At 38.0% G+C, this 20,964-nt stretch overlaps 1 protein-coding gene across 4 annotated transcripts in view; it reads left to right on the top strand.

Annotated features, from left to right (window-relative positions):
• EXOC6 (exocyst complex component 6) overlaps positions 1 to 20,964 on the top strand; it is a 99,694-nt gene that overhangs the window by 67,252 nt on the left and 11,478 nt on the right. For all 4 annotated transcript variants that reach the window (XM_052798290.1, XM_052798291.1, XM_052798292.1 and 1 more), the window contains one exon: positions 6,550 to 6,623. In XM_052798290.1, coding sequence (XP_052654250.1) covers positions 6,550 to 6,623 — 74 coding nt within the window. The remainder of the gene's footprint in view (positions 1 to 6,549; positions 6,624 to 20,964) is intronic.

Genomic DNA, 20,964 nt, shown 5'->3' with positions numbered 1-20,964 from the left:
GTTTCACTCGGGGATTTCTAGTAGTACAGGGGATAAAATGCGTGCCTTGCAGGTGACTTTCACAGTATGAACAGTATGTTTACAGCAAAGTAATGAGAAGTCCCAACGAGTCCAGCTGTCGTCTGTCTCTGAGTTGTTCTCAGACCTTTTTCTTCTCAGCCTCTGCCCTGTTATGTACCATCCTAATTTCTATTACCACTCTTTCTACCATCCTTGGTTGCTGCACAGTGGAAATTTCAATCAGTGAAGAGATCTTAGTAGAGGTTATCATGTTAGATTAAATAAAAAATTCATTATTTTAAGATTGAAATATAACCTTAAGACAACGTGTTTTGTTATATGTAGCTTTTATACTGAGCATATGGCATGGATGGGACATGGGAAACCTTGGGCCAAAATGAGAAAGTTTCAGAAAACTAGTAACTTAGACTGAAAAATGCATTCTTTCCACCATTGCATAACTTCTAGCATGGGCTGTACAGATGCAAATAGAGTAAACTTTAATTCTTCCTTTCTGCAAAACTTTTAAAGCACCTTAGAAAAAAAATGGTTTTCCACAGAAGCACTTTGAATAGTTTAAATATAATTATGGAAGCTTGTCAGAATAGTATGTTGCAACAAATGACATCTTACAATCTGTGGAATAAGGGATCGACACAAGATTTTGCCTAGACTTCTTTGCTGTTGTGGTTTCATTCATAAGGTCCATCACAGGCACATTCCAGGCTTCACTGTGATGCCTGTGATTTATGTTCTTGCTCATCGCCCTCCCCCAGCTTTATTCTTTGACACTTTGGGATTAATGGATACGACAGTGACATTTCAATTAGTGCTTAGAGCGTGCAAATAATTCACAACTGTTGAGTAGTTTCCTACTGTATTGCATACACAGGTTTGACATTTTACTTACAGGCACAGTGGAGTATACTCAGACGCATTTTGAACTAAGAAGTTACGTGAGATGTAGAAGGTTATGAATATCTGAAGATATATTTTTAAAAATTCTTGGCAATATTCTAGATATTTATTCTGATCTTTAACATTACATTTTTATTCTTTCTAATATGAACTGGAGGAGATCTAAATAAAAGCAGGAAAATGTGATTACTTGGCAGATTTTTTTCTTTTCCATTAAAAAGCAATCAACAGTCCAACCAATAACCCAAGAATCTGTTAATGAGCATCAGTCTATTAAAGTCAGTAAGTGCTGAAGTTCTTAGTCCCAGCAAATAGGTAGAATGGTAAGTGGACTTCCAAGAAAGGAAGGTGGAAGGGAAGGAGGTGATTTTGTGGTGAACTATGGGATTTCATTATCCTGCACTGCATTTCTATGCAAAGTACCTAACTTTAAAAAGCAGAGCAGAAGATCTGGAAGTATCTGGTACTTTTGCTCAAGAATAGTAGTAGTGTCAGGTGGTCTTCTCTGATGATTTATTTAAAAAAAAAAAAGTTACCATCATCTCGCTCTGCTTCTAATAAGTTTTTTGTTTTCCTTCCAAACATTCCAAAAGCTTTCAGTTTGTCCTGTTCTAATTGAAGTGTTTCTCCACTCTCTCTACATATTTTATAACCTAGAGCAGTGTTTTACCTCTGTATTTTACACCATTCTTTCTCAGTGGTGATCTTCCACTAGGATGATTGGGGTTCTTAGAACAGTATTCAGAAAAATAGAATGTACTAGATCCCATTGAATAAAACCCGAAGAATAGTCTTGTGCTTAGACATTACATTTCAGTGCCCTGAGGAGGGAAATGGGTTGGGGAGGGGAGGCATTTGCTATTTCTTAAAGATGAAATTCAAATGTGGGTTGCTGTATATCACTTTGAGAAGCAAGGTGTACATAATAGAAAATGAGCTTTTCAGAGACACCATCCAGATCTAGATACCTTACATCAGCTTTTTGTTAAGGAATTAGAACTTGTCAGAAATTCAAGTTGCTGAAAGAGTTAAATGTAATTTTTGTAATTTCTGTGTTTTAACATAGGTGAATTGTGAGACAGGATTAATTGGCAGAAGGAGGTATGGTTCAGTGGGCATCCTTCTTCACCCAGACAGGAATCTGTGCAAGGATGAAAACATTTTGGGTCCTGCCTATAAGTAAGCATGGGTTAGCAGAGAATTAGCGCAAAGCAGGATGCAATATACCTTCTTAACAAGCCCTACAGAGGGCTTCCTGCCAGTCCCCCCTTTGTCACCCACTGTGTGGAGAGCTGCAGTATCCAAGAGCAAGAGAGATCGTGACCCAAGTGCTCTCTGTTGAGCGTACATGAAGGTAATCTCCAGGTGGGCGTGCCGGAAGCTGAGGAACCCAAATCCTGTTTTTTCTTGAAAAGGCACTATATTCTCTTCTGAAGGCCCCTCACTTTACCTGCCTCCTCTCCTATCAGGGAAGTCAGGTTAACTTAACTCACTTGAGACCATCCTTCATCTGCTGGTCACATATGGCAGCATGGGAGTGAGGGGAAGCAGCGAGATCTTGCTGGTGCTGGGGGCAGGGCTGGGGGCTGCTGCCCGGCCAGCTGGCAGCTCCCTCAGCGAGGCTCCCCTCCAGGCGTGTTTGAACAGCTGGAGCATCCAGCAGGGCTGCAAAGTGGCTGAGGGCTGCTGAGATAGTCACCTGATTCTCCACTCTTCCTTTAAAAATACATTTGTAGCTTTGCTGTCCTGCCTGTGAATCAGTGCGATAAGGCTGAAGTAAAGCTATCCTAATTTAGCTTTTGATCCAAAGTCTGGACTCTGATTTTAATTTCTGCCATTGAGCAGCAGAAGTACTTGTCAGGAATTAGGTACTGAATTCCCAGACCAACAGAGAGGCACAACCAGATGATGGCTAAAACATTCAGAGAATAAAATGAAGAGACCTGTTAATAAACCTAGAAGTGCATAGAAGTTCAGTACAATTTACAGTTAAAGATGTCTTAAACTCCATTTTAGCAGACACAGCCTTTTTCATAAGATATCCATTAACATATATATATCAATTCACATATATCCTGCATACAGAATGTAATTAAAAGATCAAAGCAAAGTATTAAAAAGAAAATGGACTGAAGTCATCTTTACAATATTTAAATTTACCATTCTCATGTATGTGTTACCTCTCAGCCTGTTTTTCTATTATTACATACTTTTTTCATTAGATCCTACCTCCTGTAAATTCCCAAACTGGCTGTTGTAGGAAGCACCTTGAGATTATACGTATTGTGGGCACACATTGTGGCAAAGATCCTGTTCTATATACACAGAAAAGGTCTACACAGTATCAGCAAAGTGCAGGGAAAGAAGATGTTAACAAAAACCTTGTGAATACCAGATTCACGTAATGCATATTTTCAGCTTATTTTTCCCAAACCATTGAAGTTTCTGATTCAAACTGCTAAGCAGCCAGTTGTTTGCCCCTATATGTGACAGTTTAATGGTGACCTTTGCATTTCATTCTCATATTATAAAATTCCTGAATGCTCTTATGCACACTAAAACAACCAACCAACCAACCAACCAGCCCTCTACCCCTCCAAATCCTCTTTAAGCCTAAAATGAATGTAGGGGGTAGATATTTTAAAAGATGTATATATGACAATGTTTCATTACTATCTGGAAAAGAACCCTTAGGACAAAGACATTAAGAATGTTAATCCTGTTCTTATAACATCTTCCTAAAACGCTGTGCAGCAGAAAATATTTAATTAGCTTTGAAAAATTGTTAACAAAACTTAAAAGCCCTGAGCTGAGGGCGGAGGGGGAACTGTCTGACTGTTACCATAAGTAGATTATCTTTTTGCCCTTTGAACTAATGAAATTTGTAATAATGAAACAAATTCTACTGTAGTCACCTGTCAAAAATGACCCAAATGTGAAAATAAATGCTTATGCTCTAATGGGTGTCCCTGGTGTTGTAAATTCATTCATAATATAAAATTGTAGTTAAAGAGAACAAAGCTTATACAATAATTAAGTTTGGTACCTTTTGTGCTTCTTGTTCTATAGCTGCAATGGTAGTAGGCACTATGTAGAGAAACTAAATCATACTGCATTATTTAATGCATTAGGATAAACTCCAAACTACCTTAGCTTGATGAGCTGCAGAAAGGATGCAAATATTTGCCATGTGGCAAGTAAAATTATCCCACTATAGGAAGGTACCTCCTGAAGTATAAAGTGCCAGTAGCTAACTGAGAAGTTTTGCAGCAGGTCACACTTTTCAGTTATGTTCACTTTTCAGTTCTGTAGCCACTCCTTTGCCATGAAGTTTCCTTCTCCCAGTGCTACCATTGTAGAGTGGCTGGAGGAGCTCAGATTCTAGCAGGGGAAGCTGGTCTCAGCGTACTGTGTATGAACGGACAGTTATACAGGATCAGATACAGATGGGCCTTATCTTTCAAGAATAGGACAGGTTCTCCTTCCTTGTTTAGGGGATATAGAAAAGACCCCTTCTGACCATCACACTTGTCCTCCTTATTAGTGTGCTGCCATAGCTGACAACCTATGTATCTCTTTTTAGCTGTTTGCTATGGGGCGTTGCTAAGAATTCCCTGCTATAGTATGGTGTTCCCATTTTAAACACTGTGTTTGGCTGACCACAGGGGTCAGCATCATAGGCCTGTCTGTCCCTGAAGAAAGGGTGGTCCCAGTGGCTGTGAAATACCTGTAGAAGACAGCCATGGAGACACCCAACTCTTTAGCCTAGGGTTTTCAGAAGGGTGCTTTCATAGGCCTGGAGATCCTTTTGTTCTTCTGCAAGTTGGTGGTTGTACAAACTGTTTTCTCTTTGCTGCTTTTAAAGAGTTTATCATTAAGCAAACTCTATAAAATGCTGGGGTTAGGATATGCTTTTTCTACTGTTTTTTATCTTTCTTCTTTTTTATTTGAAAAGCATCTTTATGGTAGATTGAAACTCCCTGAAAACTCCCCTAGGAAGTTGGTGTTACTTATGAAGTAGGAAACCCAGACAATTTAGAATTCAGACTTGAATACAGTAATCAGTGAGCATTTGCCAACTGTTACCAATACTTGTCTGTGACATTACAGTGTTCTCCCTAGGGCGTTTGATTGGTATTTTTTATTCCTTTAGCTGATGAAGAATCAAGTCATATTCCAGTTTAATTCATTCTCCTATTACATGACCGTCCATAAAAATTTTTGCACTACTGTAATACAAGTAATAAATTCTACCGCTACTGGTAAAGCTGCTACTCTGCTACTGTAGTCATCTATTACTAAGCTATTCTTAGATATTCTGAGATGGTCTTGGTAGCTTCTTGTACCACTTAAGTAGGAATCTTTATTATTGTCATTTACAATTGCATTCCATATAATAATTTTTAGACTTGTGAATAGCCTACCTGAATTCATTAGTCTGCTTTAAGTTGAAACCATACGTTCAGAAGTAAATGATTAAGCCCATTATTTTACCATCATGTTAGCTCAGACACCAATGTCTTTCTGGATGTTACTTTCACTTCATGATCCAAATTTTCTAGCTAGTCATTAAAAAAAAAATCTATTAAGGATTTCGTATTACTTTTAAATGTTAGTAGGAGTCCATGTGGCACAGTAGAGTTGAGCACTGGATCTGGAAATTTTTTGGATACATATGTTCTGTTTCCTCTACCATTGAATGACCTGTTTCTCAAACTTGGAAAAAAATGTTACCTATCACTGACTCAGATGATACCTCTCTAAACTATTACAGTAATATCTACTTTGTTTTGTTAAGAGCTCTAACTGAAGAGCATAAGAAAAATTCTCTTAAGCTCTTTTGAAGTAAGATGTCTAACTTGAGTGGGGATGTGAGGCAGTGGGTGTTTCTGCAAGTGTATTTGTTATTAACATGGGACTGGGATAAGAACAACAAAAAGTGTATTTATTTTTAAGTTTGACAAGTATTGATGGTTTCTGAATTTAAACAAACAGCTTTTTTTCATTACCATAAGTGTTGCCTTTTTTTATATTTTGAATATAGTTTTGCCTTCCAATTTTGACAGCCTGTTTTTGGGTTCAAAACCAGCAGTTGTTCATTATTGATAAGCTGGCTAAAAGGCATGAACAGGCATTTCAGCTCTGCTCTGACTGGCACATAGAGCTTTCCACCTGTCATCCACACATTAAACTAACTCCCACCTTAGTGTTTGTCTGTTATTGCTGTTTGGCTAGAGGTGGGTTTTTTATAGCATGGATGCTGTAACAAAAGCAGATGTTTGAAAATATGTTGACAGCCATGGAATTGGTATTATTTCTAAATTCTTCAGTAATCATTCACCTCGGGCCAAAAAAAGATGTTGGTTTCTGTGGTTGTAGCATTACTACTGGGTTAGAATTTTAAGCAAAATTCCTAATAATACTCCTAAAGGTGTTGTTCTTTGGCATTATTGGAAAAATGATGGGAAAGTTGGTTGGTTTGTTTTTAATCACTGTGAGTTATTAGTTTAATCTATTTCTATCAAACCAGTTTCATTTTAATCCTAGCTAGCATTTATATTGCATAGAGCTTGATTTTCTGTTAGATTTTAAAAAATCTACATCCGTAATATTTTTAACCTTTCTTTGCAGTGTTTGCTAGTTCTGAGCCTGTGCCAGGATTCCAGGGAGACACCCTGCAGTTAGCTTTCATCGACCTCAGACAAGTAAGACACTAGTTGTTGTTTTTTATCCTACTAATTTCCCCTTTTGACCATTGCTGAAGTTATTAAATTCAAGAACCTTTCATGTTTTTGCATTCCCATGTAATTAGTTTTGAAAAGCGGTTATTTGAAGTGTTATTAGTGGCACTATTCCCTGTAATTTAGCATAAAACTGTTCCTCCAATGTGTTGTTAGGGGGCACTGTGCTACTGGTGGTACTGTTACATGGATATGAGACTGAATTTTGGTCCTGATGATTTTGTAAAGATCCTGTGATGCCTTTTTGCAAGAGTGTACATGTTACCCTGGTGTGTGCTGGCCTGATTCCATTCTGAGCAATTGCTCCTGTCTACAAAACTACTCCCTGGAGAGCAGAATCGGGCATGGTATTATTTAGCATTTGCTTTCCTTAATTTGTTACATAGAATTCTTTTAAACTGTTAGAAAGCAGCTTTATTCCAACTGGCTGATGTTTATTCTATATCAAATTTAATTTTAAATGCCCTAATATTGGAAGCACTTTTCCACAGGTCTTGCCAAAAGGAAGGTTTTTCCAGACTAAAATCTACTTACTTTAATTTCATGTAGTTATTTCTATTCCCTGCTCTCTGTAAATTCTGACACTATATCCACCCATAGCAATTCATTTTCAAGAACTTTTCATACTTGAAATAAGCTTTTAGAAAGGATTTATTACTTCACAAAATTGCGAGTATAAGTGTCATTTAAATAGTGAAATGAATCATTAACTGCACATGGAGGGTCTTTAGCTTTCTGCAGATGTTGGTGATATCTTTCAGCACCATTATGAACCTGTCAAAGTCATCAGAAAAGAAGAGAAATGTAGAAAGAACTCCATACCAAATTATCTATGTAGTAAGAATATTTTTGCTTTTAATAGTTTAGTAGGTTTTTCACAGCAAGATTATGAAAAGCCGTTTCAGAAGGGAAAATTTGTGAGGCAAAAGTATTCCAGTTGCTCCTAATAGTTAGAAAGGACATAATTAAAGTGTCTTTTTAAATGAAAAAGTTCAAAGATAGAGTTGTCTGTTACATTCTTACAGTAATATAACAATGAAAAATATCTACAATGGGATAAGCGTGGACTACATGAGGAGCATATAGATCATGGCCATAAGATTTGTTCATGTGATAGTTCTACATTAGGAGTTCCAGAATTCAGTATGTAAAGATGTACTCTGCCAGACTTCAAATACCACAAGTCTTGCCTTGACTAGCAGCCTTCCTCTTTTGGAATCTTTTTTATTCTCCTTTTATTATCAATGTTAGAAGTGACTAAACATCTTCCAATTTGTACTAAGTCAGTTTAGTTGAAGGGAAAGGATGTTGAGAGATTTTGGCACCATTTCTGTCATCCACCTAAGTGGTATAAATCCTTGCAGAGCCTGTGTTTGTTTCAAGGGAAAATGTGACTTCCAGCTATGCAGGAGGGCAGGGTGTGTACATACTTGCTACAGGAAATAAATATTTTTGTATGTTTTAAACACCAACCCTCGAGCATGTCACATAAATAGGGATTATAGTGCTTGTGATAGCTCTCAGTTTATGTTAGCAACTTATGTTTAGAAATCTCTTGATGCAAGTAACACTTTATAGAGGGTGCTCTGTATGCCACAGGAATCTAATCGATTTCAGATATTTTATAAACAGCAACAGTCTGGGCAACTCTCTTTACTGGGCTGCAACTGGAGCTTGTAGATGTAGAACAGTTCTAGTATATTTGTTTTGGTTTGTTTTTTACTATATTTTGTGTGCCTCACCAAAAGGTATTGCAAGCACACATCAAAAATGTTTACCATTTAGTAAGGATTTGCAGTCTTTTCCCTCTCTTCCTTATTTGTGATCCATTTCTATCTTAATAGGGTGGATGACAGTTCTTTTCAAGAATACTTAGAAAGGCAACAGAGCCGTTTTCAGAAAGTTCTTATAAAAGGTCAGGCTTCTGGTTTTTAGTTTGAATTTGATACTTCTTCATGAATTGCAGGATATGAAAGATAAGGAAGTAGGTCCAGTGGTCAGGTTTTACCTGCCCACCCGGACTGTGCCCTGAGGTCAAACTCCTGATATTGGCTGTTTGGTACAGAGGAGTTGATGACAGGTAGGGGCTGATACAAGGGGAAAAGCTTGAACCGTATCAAAGCTAAAAGGCAGGAGATTTGGGACTCAGTGAGAGACTGTAGCTAAAAGATGGATCAGCAGGATTGCCCTCTTCTTAAAAAGCAGCTGACCTGCAAGGGAAAAGACTTTATCGTCCTGCCAATCACATGGTTGCTAATGGAAGCCAGTTATCTCAACAACAGCTTACTCTCTCTCTGTTGTACTAGGGCAATGTGTAAGATTAATGAGGATTGGGCAGTAGAATATTGTAGCACATTTTACTAAAGAAGTAAAGTCACTTACAAGGAGCCAGCTTGGAAGACAGAGAGGGAAGAGCTACACTTGGATTATTACCATGAGTGGAGGAGCAGCTTTGAAAAGAATTGCCATAGGTATTTTCATCCTAAGAGTTCCTGATCTTCCATCTTTCCCTGGAGACAATGTATGGACAGTATGTTGTCCCCAGCAAGCCCACTTCTTTCCTTCTTCCTTCCACAGATGTAGAAGAGCAAATAGAAACAGTTGGCACGAGAAAGAGTTGCTTCTAAGAAGAGAACAGTAGTTAGTAGCAGGAAGCTCTAAGAGGCCAGGAATCACGAATGGGCAGGCACTTACCAATGTCACCTTTGATGAGCTATCTCTTCCACCTTATACTATCCCCTCTTATGCTCTTGTCATACTTAACATGCTCCTTAAGGATCTTAGTAATCTGTAGAAACTCTAGTCAATAAAGATATTTGTACTATTCCCATAACCATAATATCTCAGCATCTTACAGAGGTGACTTGGTGTAGTTGGCTAATCACACATAGTGCATACTAACAGAGAATCACATGGCCATGAGCATCTGGAAACTTGCAGCTCCAGCTAGTTTAGCAGCTCCTCAAGCAGCAAGCAGCTGCTAAGAAAATTGGGATAGATTCATGGTTCTGTACAGCTGCAGTAATTGTGTCATGCCTCATGCTACTTGTCTTAGCGTATGACTTGAGGTCATACCTACATGCACCCTTTCACCCCACTTACTTAAAGTCACTGAGGGACAGGCCAGCTCAGCAAAGCGATTATCAAAGTGGCATGTGCTGCTTTAAAGAGACTGGTCTCTGGCATCTCGTGAAGATGACCCAGCTCTCCTGCGAAGTGCATCACTCTCTGAAGATAATCTCTTGCTACTGTCTATGTAGGGAGCCTGGGTAAAGAGTCCAGTGGCCCAAAGTGAGGCTGACTGAACTTTGGGGATTTTGCTACCAATTCAGATCCTAGGTCAATTGTAGTTAACCTTCCAAAGTAAACAGGTCTTAGTTCATCCTACTTGATTTAGTCTCTGAGGAAGCTCAGCCTCCAACGTGAGTTAGTTTTGTCCTGGTTATGATCTGTTCTTTAGTCCCTAAAGACTAGGGTTACAGTTCTGGAATGTGAGGCAGTTTCTTGGATGTCCTGGACACTTAAATATGTGAGGAAAAGGCCTGATTCTTACAATTTGTGCATTATTCTTTGGAGAGCCAGTGTAGTGTGTAGTGGACAGGAGCGATAACCTCGTGGTAGCCTGAGAGGTCAACAGTTGCTGTCCTAGGGCAAATTTCCTGATTCTTAACCAACTGGGTGGTAACAAATGCCTATTCTTGAAATCAGATCATTGCCTGCAGAGTTATAACCTAAGCTGCAACTGTAGCTTGACTTTTTTCCACTTTTGACTTCACAAGTTGTTTCTAGTGTTTCTCTCCACCATGAGCACTGCTTAGTTTCAAACAGTCCTTCTTCCTCTACTGTCTGGTCTCAGACAAGTAGTCAGCTAGCTTGATGATTGTGGAATTTCCGTATTTTGCCAGGGGTGAGGAGAACTGTTCTTTTGGCACTTAAGTACATATCCTCCATTGTTAATATCCTCCAGTTGCTGTCAGTGCTGGTCCTGCAACAGGGGCAGCCATCTCAAGTGAACATAATCATATGCTGTTGGTAACCCCAGAGTTGAGCAACCACCGTAGCAGTATCTCCACCCACATGGTAACATAGAGTTTACAGTTTGATGGTGGTGTCCCCCAGTCTGGGAGACCAAGGGCTGTGAATGACAAGTTCCATGAATTCTGCATATGTATGGGAGAAAATTCTTAAAGATTTTCAGCAATTTCTGTTAAATGTTTTGCTAACATTAGAGATAATTTAGACAAAAAGTCATAATGCAATCAATGTGATTAATATACAGAATAATGTACTGTGGAAACATTAGAAGATACATTTTTGTCAGACTTTTGTTTATGATCTGTGTAAATAAGCATGTGGATAAGCACTTCTGTTAGCTCAGGTTACTGATAACACACTGTATGTATTCCTTCTAAAATTGATACCTGATATTTAAAAGTATAATACATTTTCTTCTTTCGAAAGCATAATGGAAATTACATTGATAGTTTCTTGGGTTGCTTGTCCATTTGCTTTGTAATGCATTTTCTGGTGTACTGTTGGTGAGAAATATTGCTAACCTTCTGAACTGTAGTGTTGTATGCAACAGATGTAAGTTCATTTGAAGAAGAAAATTCTTAGTAGTACTTAATATAGTCCTCCTCTTTCTTCTTTGTTTCTCATTCATTACTGAGAGATGATACTGCTATTCTGATAAACTCAGGAGTAAATCATTGTAGGTAGGAACTGTGCAACAGATCACTGGGCTTCAATCCCAGCCACGGGAATGTCTACCACTAAAGGCAGGCTGACAGCTCAGTCTTCTCCACTGTTTTGTTTGCAGTGTTTAATTTGAATTCATTTCCTGTGGTAGTAACTGCATTCAGCTCTGGCTTGTCCCTGATTCCCCCAACATGCAGCATGCCAAAGCTCTCACCATCTGTGTTCCCTGTGGAGAATGCTCAAGCCCTACAGTAGACCTCAGAGAATAAGTTGCAGCCTGTTGCCAAACCTATTCACTGTGACTCTTGGAGGTCGAGGGCTCTAAAGGTGTGCTGTGGCTTCCTTCACAGTGCCTAGGCTTTGAAATTAGTAGGGTACACCCACCCCTGGCCTCTACTCCAGAAACGAGTCTTGAACTGAAAAAACATCAGGATATTTGAAGAGGGAGAAATCCCTAACAGTGTGTTTAGGAGTAAGTCTTAAAAACTTCAGAGTTTAAAGATAAAAGTAATCCTCTATTTCATAAGGCAACAGTTTGAATTTTTAATTAGCAAGTAGTATAGAATATTTCATCTTTTGCTTCCTGAGGGAAATGGTTGTTGAGACTTTCATCTTCACAGAAGCTCTTTCACAATGCTTACTGATCCCTTTCCCCCCGCTATGCACTCCCCAGCTTCTCTGAACAAGCAGAGTAGCATGTTACATCTGTAACATGAAGCCCAGCCTCAGGGTGCTATGTAATGGGATTTGTGCTTCTCTAGTTTTCAGTGCAATGCTGCTTTTTCAGCTAAAGAAAGGAGCTCAGATTTCAGACAGCAACAAAACAGGAGTTGCACCTCTCTGGATTTCAGACCATAGATCCTCACTTTGTTGGGAGAGGAAGGCAATATTCTTGCTGGCCTTCCCTTTCTCCATAAATTGACTCTGCACTAAAGCAGGAGGTCTTGAGGCACGCTGTGAGCAGAACAGAGACACTTCAAGGCTCAATATCTCATGTATTTGCATCATACAGGGGTAACATGCATATGTATATCTGTGTTCAAAATGACACAGTTATTTGAGTATGACTGCATGCTAAATGTGTGTTAGCCAGCTTGCAGGGGATGCACAATGTCTTTTCAGAGTACTATATTCTTACAAGTAAATGGGAATTCTTCACACAAACATGACAATTTGTTTGTAAGCACTTGTATTCCCCAATGGAATCCCTTACTTTTGATTTCTCTTTTTCAGGTAGATTCTGTGAAGCCTGTAGGTAATTGCAGTAGGCTCAGATCACAAGTTGTGTGTATAGATACTTGTGAGGAAGATCTCAGTCAGTGCTCTGTACACAGAAACAGGGATGGGATTTATATCTGCCAGCTGGTAAGAATTAGGAAGCTTTGGAAACAAATGCACAGAAATTAGCAGCGGAGGGTCAAAAATAAGCATGGCTGTGGATACACTATCTTGATAACGATTTGCAGAATTAAAGCAGGATGGCAAGTCAGTCATTTCCTGGCAGTAGGTATTCCTACCCTGTTAACTGCCAGGAACTAAGTATATGTGCCAGGTATTAGGTGTATGTATGTTCTTTGGGACATTAAATCATTCATCAAATGCAGTGCAAAACAGACTGTATCCAGCCGAACATCTGAACACCCCCTTTTCAGCAGAGAAGTGCAAATTACATGCTGATAGCTTACCAAGTTTTCACTCTAGATCCTGGCTTACTGACAATGAGGGTGCATACCTGAAAACAAGTTTGAAAAACTCGGTGTACAAATGCTGTTACTTCACTTTCAGTAGCCCTGTCAATGCCTTACTTAACTAAAATTATATACATATGGCTATTTAACTACAAGATACACTACTCTACCTTTGGCAAAAACTGTACCAGTTTCTCCAGAGGAAAGTATAGTAGACTGTGCACAAAAGACTATGCTGTGAAAGGTGTAATGCTTAAACTGAATGTCATCTCCTAATTGATAGTAAAGAATGCTGTAGGTACCTAAACCATGGAAGTTATTAAAAGTAAGAAAATAATTTGTGTGTTGTTCTTTAAGCTAGTCCATTTAAGGGATACAATTCTCTTAGTTCTGCACTTTCCAAACCAGATATACACAAGAATTAGATGAGCTGACAAGAAATCTGTACTGTGTATTTAGAAAATGACAGAACTCATGAAGCACTGGCTCAGCTTGACTTAGAGACCTGCAGATAACAGCCTTTGCATAAGAACATGAGCCTTAGTTGAAAAAGCTGGCGGGGGGGGGTAGGTGAATTTATAATTTTTGGAATTGAGACAGGAAATAACATTTACTGATCTCACATGTCATGTACAGGTGAAACACTTGACTTCTTAGAGTAGTGAAGGGGAGTTCCAGCTTCTAAATACTACCATCATAGAAATTACTAAAAGTTTCACTGGAGAGGTTGATCAAAGCAGATATTACAAAAAAAAAAAAAAAAGGTAGGCAAAAGCTGCTGTCAAGACTATTTAGATGGACATATCCGAGTTCCTATCTGAATACTACTAACTGTCACATTTAATCAGCTTTCAGCTCTTCTTCTTAGTCATCAGTACTTTCACAAGACAAGGTTTAGAAATAGTTAATCAATTCATTCAAAACCTAGAGCTGTCCTTATGATGAAAACTTTGTATCTCTGGAAAGCCTTTCTGTTCAAGAAAGCTTATCCCATAGTTACAGAGGAAATTCATGTAAGATCATGACCTAAATGGCACTAAAATTGTATCCTTGGTAGTTGAAGTGCATATCCTGATTATAACCTGTCCGTAATGCCAGAACCTAAAGGCTTCAGTTTTCTTGGGTGAGACACTAAATTTCTTCAGTAACTGGCATGCTACATGTCTGGGAGACTATTTATGAAGCAGTCATTTCCAAGGACATTATGAGAGAAAGCACTAAATAAGCTTTATCTGGAGAAGGTTTTTATCTTGAGAAGGACCATTTGGTAGAAAAGTTTCAGAAGGTTCACTTTCAGATAATTTCTCAAGTAACAAATCTCTTGCTGGAATTAGAAGAAACTGATTCGTATGCCTGTTAATTTGTGAACTCCTACTTAGCCTTTCTTTGAGTCACTGATACACATCCCATTCAGTGGAAGTTATTAAGTGGAATGAAGCCTCTCTGTAGTTTTCTTCTGCTACAGTTTTGCTCCCAATCTGATCCTTGCCTTTATCTTTGACATTTAAGAAATGATGTAAATGCAAGGAAGGAAGATTTGGGTGCGTGACTTTCATGAAGTTTGTGAATACATTATATCAAGCTGCTGTCTTCCTGCTGACAGCCAGTTGCTGCAGGATCTCTACCATTGTGTCTGGGCCTTTCTGTAGACCTGAGCTGATGGATGGAGTTCAGTTTTGGAGCCTCCAGCTCCACAGGACTTCCTCTGAATCGTGTGGGTGGTATGTGGTTCCTATGAGTACTGAATGAGCATTGGTAATTGAACAACACAAGAGAAGAAAATTATTGTTTTCTTTCAAGTTACTTGTTATTTGTATTCTCTTAACATTTATGAGTCCTAGTCTCCCATCAGGGAGCCATAGGACTGGTAGCTGCATTAGCATATTCAATAATTTCTGCCCCATGGTTGCCTACATCCTCCAGCCTTAACTAAGCTGGTAGTATGGCTGGTTTGTAGTATGTATTGGGCAACACTACTAACCCCTTAACCCTACAGACTTGCCTTCAATATTTTTTCAGTTGCATCAATCAACATATTTAGGTTCCATTCCTTCTCTAAATTATCTGTCAATCACAGGCAACAAGCAGAATATTCCATTTTTTTTCCTTTTCCTAGTTTCTTCTGTAAAAAAGAAAGTTAGTCTGTCTCTTCTTTGGAAGTCACTATAGGGCAAATGTAAAATCCAGTAAAATCAAAGGAATCTTTTATAACAAGAAAACAAGAATTGTTCTCTGCTTCAGTACAATAATGACACAATGAAGGAACTGCATAGACATAGTATGGCAAGGACTTGAGTAAGTGAAATGTAGTTAATGAATTTATTCATTTGGATCATAGTGTCTTAGAAAAAAAGATCATATCTTCAAAAGTGTTTGTACAATATAGAATCATAGAATCATATGTACCATAATGTGACACTGATCTTCAGCTGGGTGTTTTAGCACTGCAGAAATACAAATAAAAAGACTATCTGACTGCCTCCAGTCAGTCAGTGAAACCTGGGAGATGAAACCCTCGTATTTTCTTTCTGTTAGTACAAAGATACTAATAGGTGGCAAAAGAAATTATTGAATTTCATACTGTTATGTGAAATTGTACTATAAACAATTTGACTGAACCAGCATGTTCTTAGGCGGAGTTTTATTTCATATTGGCTTATACCAAGCTAACATACATGGCTCTTAGGGTTGTGTCAGGTTTGGAGCAATTTGTCATCTTACAAGTTGCACTGTTTTAAAGAATATTGAAATAACAAGTAAAGTTTGCATAGAAGATTCACATATAAGTTATGTTTTAGAACCTAAAGAAAAACTCCTGGAGAGGACTTTCTCTAGAGTATTAGTAGCAACGGAGCAGTGCAACTAAGGTCCTACAATCATAGAAAGAGTGATGGTGGGAGAAAAAAAGAATGAATAAGAACAGAAGTGCAAAGAAATGGAAAAAAAAAAGGTCAAAAGATGAGTAGATGGAAGCAGTAGATGATGGGGAGAAAAGAAGAACTTAAAGATATGGGATGAAGGACAAAAAAAAAAAGAAAAAGTCAGTTCCTGGCTATAAATGTACTTTGTTGTTCTTACCCTTTTCTTTCTATGTTTATCATTGTCCATTGTTTATGTTGAGACTTATTAAGAACAGTTCTTTTTTAAACAGTAGAAATTTGAAGAGATGTTTTTACCCAAAGGAAAGAAAGGACTTTCAGTACACAGTTAATGGTGTATAAAGTCCATGAAACCATCAGGTTGCCTTATTCCCAGGAGAACGCAAGCTTTCCCAGCTTCAGTGGCATGCCTCCAGGAAATCGTTCTAGGAGGACACACAATTAGCCCAAACTCTTCCAGAGTGAGCAGTGTAACATGATGCAGTTAAACCAGAAGACAGTTTTCATCTTTTGACCCTGTGTCAAACATGTCAGTTGAGTAGCTTACCTGAGATCCGTAGGAGAACATAGGCCATCAGATATTTTCCCATAGAAAGGAACATGTAGTGGACACATACAAGAAAAATGCAATTTTAAAACCTGACTTATTTTCAGAGTAACAGAAAAAATGCTGAGCCAGCCTTTCTAAGTGGCACAACTCAGTGCATTCAGATTCTCGTTTCTTTTTGACAGTCTGAAGTTTAAGTAAAAATCTTTGCCCTTGCTTAGGATATATGAGGAGGACATTAAAAGTGGCTCTTTCATTTTAAGCACTAACAAGACACTGAGCCCTGTGGAAGGATAGATTTGATAATATCATTGAAATGCACATCCAAATCATAGTTTTGGGAATGGTAATATGTTCAGTATAGTGTCTAAGTCTTGCATCCGTTGACATAGGTAATAGTTTAAAAAGTTCACAGTGAAACAGAGTAATATTGAATAATTCCTAGACAGAAATACACAGGTAACTGGGGGGGGTGGGGGCAACCTGTGTAACTGGTAGATTGAAAAGGCACAAGCTGAAAACTCAAATGACAGTGTAAAACAGTCCCCATAGCTTAATTAAATAAAACAATAATGCGATTTAAACTTCTTTGAGTTAAAATTACTTTAATAAGGGTGTTAATTACTAGAGGATTAACACTGCTTACATGTGATAATAGATGTGGTCAGTCAATAAAGGGTGAGAATAATGTTCGTTTAAGAAGCAAAAGAATCTAGCACAGGATTACTCACTAGAAAGGGATAACATTTCAAAGTGGCAAGTAAAATCAGGGGAAGAGGTTTTCAAATTGCAGGAGGCATTAGAGGCTGAATTGTGCCATCATTACACAGCAAAAGTTCCATCTATATTGGGATCTGTTGGAGCTAAAATATGAAGAGTATTTATTACAAATGACATATTATGTAGTTTGGAATTATTCTGTCTTCCAGAGCAATTGTAACAATTTTTCAGATTAAACATTTTAAGAAAATACTGTCACCTGAGAAGTGAGGAGAAAACGCATATTCTAAAGGGAAAAGATCAGCTTCTAAGGAGAATAATTTATTGAAGATGTGTTTCTTAGAAAAGAAGTAATATTGGACTATTGACATTAAGCAGAAAGGGGTTTTACTAATATGTTTGCAAACATAGCAGCAGGAGAAGAAAGATCTTTTGCAAAAAAACAACAAAAAATAAATTCTGGGTTTCTTGTTACTGCAACTTACTGGGCTCAGAAGCCTTTGCTAAACCAAGTTATCTAGACAAGAAAAACAAAAACGAGTACCAGGATTTTATACGGCCTGTAGTATTTGCTAAAACATTTTTAAAGTCAATTGATAGATATAAATGTGGAAGTAAACATCTTGTAGTAGCTGAAGAAGAAAGCAAAGGTTATCTGGGAAAGAATATGAAACTTTTGTCTAGTGAATTTGGCTTTGCTTTTAACTTGTCTATATTTACATTCCTGAGCTACTGATTGTGGAATTCCTTGTCCAGTGGTTCCCAGCTCTAGTATAGCTTTCCCTAGGGGATGTAACTTCATCTGCTATGAAGGGTGGTTATGTAGCCATACCCTGAATGCACTACTTTGGAAGAAATAACTGTCTGTTTACAGTAAACTAATGATGAGCATATCTGTAAGTGTCTGTGTCTTATGAATTGCATTGGATTTTTGTTTCTGGATACAAACAAAATGATGCTGGTTTCTGGCCTATTATGTCTTAGATTTCAGTGGCTTTCAAGCTATTTTAACTGGGCACCCAAGATCAGCTGAGATACTTTATTTAATAGTTGCTATATTTGTATCTGCTTCCTGCAGAGGCTTTTCAGAGAGACACTTTGTATATAAAATGCTGAGGGCTTTGATGGCCAGCTAAGAGAAGAATCTGGAGCTCTGAGACGGTGATTTTTCTTTTATTTTAGATCTGCAGCTTTTTGAGAACCACACAAATCTTAAAAATAAACCAAACCAAAAAGTTATAGATTAAAAAATAGACTGTTGTGTTGAAACAATTTTCTCCTACGTGGTGTAGAACCCCAGGTTACCTCAGTGGAGGTGATGTGTTTCATAGTGCACACTAGAGATCATGGGCCTCTGTGGAGACCAAATGCTGCAGATTCAAGAGATGCTCATAAACCTTATAGACCTGATGTATATCCTCCTGTTAGGTTGGAAGCCTCAATCTCTGTAACAATGTAATTTCAGTATTTTTCTTAGATGCAATTTCCTCTGGTGTTTTGGTCCAAGTCAGAATATGACAAGAAATAACTACAAAGCTAGGAGAAGGAAATATCCCATTCTACCACTGAATCGCTGATTCCCTGTGGCCAGGTTGGCACCTTCCTGGGTCAGTTCTGTGAGCTGCAGCTTCACACAAAGAGCTGAAGTCTTCGCCTCCTCTGTGAGCACAAGGCTGATGCTGTGGAGCTGTGCTATGCTTACTTGTCTTCCCATAGGCATCAGTTTATACTCACACGCCAGGGCCGTGTATCTAAAACTCCTTCCTTCACTCCTAGAAGTAATCGGACTGAAATTTAAACTTAGAGTTGTAATTATACTTGGGCAGACCACTACAGATGTTTAGTTCTAGGGTACAGCAGCCTGACTTTATAGATTAGATGTGCATGTATACAAGGACAATTTGGATTAGTTAGTTCATAACAGCATTTATCAGATAATGACTTTTCGTGGTATAGTATATATGCTGACCTCTGGTGAGACTGCAGGCATCTAGAGTTACTCACATGGATACTGCTAAATATTAAATACAACAGATGGGACAAGAGTGTTCAATTCTAGAACACAGTATGGAAGTTGAAGTGAATGTGTTTTGTGTGTAAATTTTATTCTAGTTACACCAAGTTAGATGATTTTTAAAATTAGTCCCAGAAGGTGGTTAAAATCTAGTTTTAACATTAGATTTTGAAATTTTTTAATACATCTTTTTAGTGAAACACCTCACATGGGTTTCTACAGGAAGGATTGAGACAAACAATACAGTTTTAATCCCCAAGAAACTGACCTTAAGGTACTGTGCCACATCACATGCTGTTTATGGCATTATTTCATAGATAAGCAAATAGTTTAAAGCAAGCCTGTTATAAGTCTCATGCAGTTGAAAAAACTGCTTATAGAAAATTTAAGTTTAAATAAACTTAACTGTAAAAATTGCCTTTTCAGTTAATAATGGTTTTGGTAAATGTCAGTGTTTAAGTACTACTGGCAAGCCTGTGTTTAAAAAAAAAACAGAAGCCAAATGAAAATGACAGATTAAATTTAACTGTGCTATATTAAATGCTTCATAATTTTAAGAGCTGAAATAGTATTTTCAAAGTCTTGTTCAGGTCAGAGGCAGATGTCCTGTTTTGGGGGGCTGCACTTGTCACCCCTGCGTGCTGTTTGAGTGTGTACGCCTTGGTGTCAGAAGCTCAAAAACAAAAAAAAAATGGTGAATGACCTGACCATTGCATAATACACAATTTTTAGTCCGCACAAATTTTACCATTGACATAGTTTTATGCTTTGTCTAAAGGGACTTCATGTACGGGCTAACAGGCTTGACAGGAGCAATTTGGCCCGAGCCCGTGCCCTCTGGAGCCTGACTGTCTGCCAGGCTCCTGCTTTTCAAACTCTTCCCTATTTCTAGACTCAAAAGACAGTTCTTTTGCTACCAGTCCAGCTTATTCTTTAATGATGAACAACAACACACTTCATAATAAACATTTGCACTGTAATTAAACAAATCTTTGAAGAGGTATTAATTGTTGCTGTATTGTGTATTACATAGGGCGTAGCTATTTATATTTGCCTCAGTGACTATTTTTCAGTGACTTTCTTCAGATGTTACATCTTGCGCTGCTTGAAGTTGTAATAGGATTTATAAAAATTATACATTGTGAGTGTTTTTCTCGTTATGGTAACAGCAACAAGCTTGTTCACGTGACTTCAACAGCAAGTGTTTTATTTTGTAGGCAGGTCTAAGTTTGTTTGAAGTGCCAAAGAATAAAAAATGTGTTTGGGCTTGCTCATGAATATAACAAGACCAGGCATCTCTCAGAGTGTACCTCAAGGTCCAGATTTTAGGAAAGAATTCTGCCCTTTGGAAGAATTTAGGTTGTAAAGGATTTATTTGAATGCAAATAACTTCTTATTTTTCTTAGTGTAACAACAATTCCCAATGGTTCAGTTGTCATAACCTCTGAGTTTATACATTGTACACTTATGAATGTGTTAAAGATTGTATCCCAACATTCAAGATAGTGACAGGTATGATTTTCACTTATAAGTTTGAAACAGATGGAAGCCTTTAAATACAAAACTGTTTCATTCTTGTGAACATTTAACTGTCGCCAATTTAGGCACAATTTCTAAATGCATAGTGCTTTAGAAAAAAAAAAAAAAAGACATTTTAATGCAGTGGCTTAAAAGCTGAAAGACACTACCTTTCTCACACAAACTATCCTTTGAAAATCCAGGGCTCAGTTTTCAAAGCATTGCCTAGGAATTTAGCCTG

Source organism: Harpia harpyja, chromosome 10 (genome assembly GCF_026419915.1).
Source record: "Harpia harpyja isolate bHarHar1 chromosome 10, bHarHar1 primary haplotype, whole genome shotgun sequence".
NCBI classification, from domain to species: Eukaryota; Metazoa; Chordata; class Aves; order Accipitriformes; family Accipitridae; genus Harpia; species Harpia harpyja.
The sequence above is the reverse complement of the archived record's forward strand: the minus strand, read 5'-3'. Positions and strand labels throughout refer to the sequence as shown.